The sequence below is a fragment of the Grammomys surdaster genome, unplaced genomic scaffold (assembly GCF_004785775.1).
Source record: "Grammomys surdaster isolate TR1022 unplaced genomic scaffold, NIH_TR_1.0 213, whole genome shotgun sequence".
NCBI classification, from domain to species: Eukaryota; Metazoa; Chordata; class Mammalia; order Rodentia; family Muridae; genus Grammomys; species Grammomys surdaster.
This window is the reverse complement of record NW_021604658.1, coordinates 468,589-473,363: the sequence shown is the minus strand read 5'-3', so window position 1 is coordinate 473,363 and position 4,775 is coordinate 468,589. Positions and strand designations below refer to the sequence as shown.

General features: G+C 44.6%; 1 protein-coding gene across 1 annotated transcript; it reads right to left on the bottom strand.

Moving 5' to 3' along the window:
* Window positions 1-877: 877 nt before the first annotated feature.
* LOC114625060 (WAP four-disulfide core domain protein 18-like) lies at window positions 878-3,287 on the bottom strand. Its single transcript, XM_028772255.1, has 3 exons — window positions 3,097-3,287; window positions 2,231-2,373; window positions 878-1,087 (listed from the first exon to the last, which is right to left on the bottom strand). The coding sequence occupies exons 1-2, from the start codon at window positions 3,176-3,178 to the stop codon at window positions 2,231-2,233; spliced, it is 225 nt and encodes a 74-aa protein (XP_028628088.1). The 5' UTR covers window positions 3,179-3,287; the 3' UTR covers window positions 878-1,087.
* Between the last annotated feature and the right edge of the window lie 1,488 nt (window positions 3,288-4,775).

The following is a 4,775-nucleotide window of genomic DNA, read 5'->3' as shown; positions in this document are numbered from 1 at the left end:
ATTGCTTTTCTTTTTTTTCTTTTCTTTTCTTTTTTTTTTTAATCATTGATCCTTTGCAGCCATCCTCCATACACAGTGCTGAGAGAACCAGACAATCAAACCTGGACATGGCTTGCATGCCATCCAGTAAGGTCAGGGGAAGGCCTAAGCACCCCAGACACCAGTGCTGAGCTTGATGAATACGAACTGGCCCCAAATTCCTAAAGATATTTTAGTTATGTTCTAACTCCCAATGTATACAGGAACTGCTAATTCACGCTTCTTAAACTTTTTAAAAATTATTTTAAATTGTGTGCATCGTGTTAGGGTGGGAATAGGTACAGGTGACTCAGGAGGTTATTGCTATCAGATCCTCCTGGAGCTGGAGTTAAGAGAAGTTCTGAGCCATCTTATATGGATGCTAAGAACTGAACTGAGGTCATCTAGAAGAGCGGCATGAAGTATTAACCACTGGTCCAGCTCTCCAGCCTCTTAACTCATGCTAAGAAGAACTCATACCCCAAAGGTCATGGTTGCACTCCTGAATTAACTATCTAGTCGTGCAGGATATTGTATTGCCTTAGAATATGGAGTTACTGAGCCCTTCCTGTACCTCCTGTGTCATAAACCAGTAAATAAATGCACTCCAGCAATCTTGCTCTGAGACATGCTCAGTTCATTTTGATTGCTTGATGAGATGCATGTTCAAGAATGCCCCCCAGAAAAATTTTCATGTCCTCTGTCTTGTCGGTAGATACGGACATGGCAGAGGAATTACTTAGGAGGACTTTGTCTCTGGTGCGCTGAGTTCCTAAGGGCTCAGTCTGTGTTCATGGACTCTCTGGGGGCTGCAGAGATGGTTCTCATAAAGAAGAATAGTCAATGATACACAAATAAGAAGAATTCTTCAGCAAAAAGAATGCTAAGGGCAGTTTATTATGGACACAAATACATTAGGAAGTTGTCACCACAGTGTAGATCTTCCTCTTCAGAGGATGCAGTTCTAGGTCAAGGGAGAAGCCAAACGTGGGCTCTGTGGATTCAGAGGAAATCTTCTGTGGCTGGCCATCAGTCATGCTTATGAGGATTGATTCCATCTTCCACATGGCTCTAAGTCATCTGCAATACAGATTTGATCATGACATTTCTTAGAGGCTTACAAACCTCTAGTGGTTCAGCCCTCAATCTCTGCTGGTTAGCTCGTTGCTGATTAGACGTGGGCTTGTTGTAGAGTCTCCCACCTAGACACTGAAGCTTTCTGTTTTAATCATGTTCCAAATTTTCAAGGAGGGCCACATTTCTCCCACCATCTGATCCTGTCTCCCTTGTCTGGTTGGCTTTGTGTGCCCTAACTTCAGCTTCTCCTTACTGATCTCCACTCTGACATCTTCCCTGACACAGCTAGTCACCACTGTTAGAACTTACTAGAAACTGATGCAGAGCTCATGCTGACAATCTAGTTACATTAAGCTTTGAATCTCCATTGTAACACATGCCCGCCTGACTTTAAGATACTCAGTAAATGAATGTTCCCATTAACTTCATTGTATTCTTCCTCCCAGGCACACTTGTTGTCCTGAGAGAGTCAAACCTCTTTGGCTGAGGGAGAGAAGAGTGAGATAGCCCAGTTTATGACCATGTGGGTCTAAGTCATGGTGGCTTGTGTCACTTTAGTCATGGTGGACCTGTCTTTGCTGTTTAGAGGACACAGATCATGTAACCTGGTGTCCTTCCATCTTCTTCCAGTTCCTTTCTCTTGCTCACATCCAGCCACTTTTGTGCAGCCACTGAACAAAGCAGCATGAGACTGTTCCAGGAAAGTCCCCTGGAAACTGACTCAGTCCCTGGGACATACCTTGACAGGATGTTGTAGTATGGATGATAATGGCGCTTCTAGTATTATATATTTGAATAATCAGTTCATAGTTTTTGGAACTTTGGGGAAATATGTTGGGAGGTATGGATTTGTTGGAGGAGTTGTATCACAGGGGACAGGGTAGGAGTTTTTCAGAGGCCTGTATCCTTCCCAGTTAGCTCACTCTCTGCTGCCTCAGGATTCCTTCTCAAGTTGTAAGCCTGCAGACAATGCTCCAGTGCCATGCCTGCCTGTCTGCTGCCATGCTCCCCACCACGAGGGTCATGGACTCACACTTTTAACCTGTAAGGACCCAATAAATTTTCTTCTATAAGTTGCCTTGGTCATGGTGTCGTATCACATCAATAGAAAAGTAAGAAATAAGACTATACTCACTTAAAAGACAGGAGGCTGGCAGGAATGGCCACAACCATTGCTGCAGCACTTCATTTCGCCAGAGCACGCTTCGTCTCCTGAGCATCGTTCATCACAAGTTCCATAAGTGTTTGGGGGCAGCTTAGGACAAGCTCCAGGTTTTTCTAATGCTGAAACATAGAATGGTGTTTGTGGAGCCTGAAGCAGTCAGAAAGACAAGGGTGAGAATTGACCCTAGAGGTCTAAAGGCTCATCACCTGCAGGAGACTAGCTTATTTGAGATCCTTCAATCTACCCGAGGCTCTACCCTCAGCCTCACCAGCTCCAGTCTTGCTCTTAAGCCAGCTGTTGATTCTGGCCCTTGGAAGAGGGTTCTCCCCCTCCACAGCCTATGCAGTCTCAGGAGAAAGAACCTTCCACCATCACAACCTGCCTTTACACCTCAGAAGATGCCATAAAATCTCTAATGATAGTCACACCTCTCTCATTACACTAGACCCATGATTCATCTCTGAGCAAGTGCTCCCACAAGCCCCAAATGCGAGGCACATCTCCAACCTAGGGGAGCTGCCCTGATCTCTCTATCCCAGCTTCTGTCAGATACATATCCCTCCCTCTTTCTTTCTCTGTGTCTCTCTGTTTGTCTCTGTCTCTTTTTCTCTCTGTCTGTGTCTGTCTGTCTCTGTGTATCTGTGTCTGTCTCTCACTCTGTCCCCCCTCTTCTCTCTCTTGACAAGAAATGCAGAGTGATCACTATTATAGCCCAAAGGGAGCAAGTTTGATCCAAGCAGCTGGCACGTGGCATTCCCCTGTGCTAGCTCATCCCCAGGTCCTAGTGGGTTTTGAGCCCTTTCTGCTTTCAGCTTGAATCCCCTTAACACACTTACTTTTGGAATTAGACAGAGCCCAGGCAGTATTCATCGTCATAGAAATCAAAGCTACCAGAACAAAGACTGTGGCTGTCTTCATGTTGGCTCTGGCTAGGCTGAACTCACAAAGCAATTTATACCCTCAGTAAAAGTAGAAACATGGGTGTGGGAGGAGGCAGTCAAGCAGGAAATATAGAAAAAAGAGCTTTTTCAGGTGCATGCTGAGAACTTGGCTCTTTTTATATTTTATATCTGACTTGTCTCTAGCTACAATTAGAGTATTGTTCCTTGGTTGGTTCAAATAATAACCAGGAAAAAGTCAATAACACAGTTCAGCACTGTGTTCCTCCTTACATCGCTGCTTGGCTCTTGTATGAGTTATGATCTCATACTTATACAGGGAAGTATTTATTTCTGTGTATATCAGCATCTCAGGGTATGAGCTGAAGGAGAGACTCTCAGTGATGAGTGTCAGGGTGCATCTGCAGCTTCCTGGACATCCAATTACATAAAGATGTGGCATGTTTCTGAGAGAGATGGTGGTTGTATCCTTTGGGCCTTTATAGATGATTCCATCAAACACTGGAATCTGGGCCCCTCTTACGTGCAGAATAGGCAATGTAGTCACTTGGGGAAGAGATGGATACGCAGAGACTTCAAACTGATTAGAGTCAGTTGAAAATAAGGAGTCAGACTCTAGTATGATGGTTGGTTGTCTTTGGCCAATGCTTTTCTGTATATCAGGTCTTCATACAGAAGGGTGCATATGTAAGCAGTGGAGGGATGAGGGCCCTAGAACATGCAGAGTCTCTTGTCCCCAGCAGAGACCCTGCCTCTTTTGCTCTGAACAGGAAGGGTTTGCCTTTTTTTCACTGATCCTCTGCAGCATCCTTTATAAATGCCAACAATTTGGAAAGAAGCAGTCATCAAACCTGGACATGGCTTACACCCTATCCAGGAAGGCCAGGGGAAGAATAAAAGCAACTCACATATGCCAGTGCTAACCTTGAAGGACAAGAATGGACACAAAATTCCTGGAGCTCTTTCAGTTGAGTTCTCACTCTCAATATAGACTGAAGTTGGAGTTTCTAATGTCTGCTTCTTAAATGCTTTACATTCTTTCAGATTATGTTCATATGTGGCAAGGTGTGTTGGTATACCTGCACTGAATACAGGGTTCTGAGGTGGTCAGAGCTGTTAGATCCTACCTGGACATGGAGCAATTGGAAGTTCTCTGAGCCATCTCAAGTGGATATTGGCAACTCTGCTGAGGTTCTTTGGAAGAGCAGTATGTGCTATTTACCACTGAGCCAGCTATCCGGCCTCTTAACTCATGCTAAGAAGAACCCATTCCCCAAAGGTCAGGCTTGTGCCCCAAGAGTTTGATATCCACTGCTGCAGGACGTTGTATTGCTTTACAATGGGGAACTCCTGAGCCATACCTGCTTCTCCTGTATTATCATCCATTAAATAAATATAGTTCCAGCAGGCCTGCTCTATGAGACATAATCAGTTCATTTTGTTTGCTTGACTAGACTTATGTACAAGAATGCGCCCAGAAAATATTCTTATGTCCATTGTCTTGTTGCTACATATGAATGAGGCAGAGGGAGAGGAATTACCTAGGAGGACCTTGTCCTAAGAATGCTGGGATCCTGAGGGTTCAGTGTTCATGGGAGGCTGCAGGGATGGCTCTG

What these genes read in the sequence shown, in the direction of transcription:
- LOC114625060 (XM_028772255.1), bottom strand. Translation starts at nt 3,178, where the DNA reads ATGAAGACAGCCACAGTCTTTGTTCTGGTAGCTTTGATTTCTATGACG. An exon ending in GGCTCTGTCTAATTCCAAAA is followed by an intron (nt 2,374 to 3,096) that starts GTAAGTGTGTTA and finishes TTTCAGCATTAG; the next exon opens with AAAAACCTGGAGCTTGTCCT.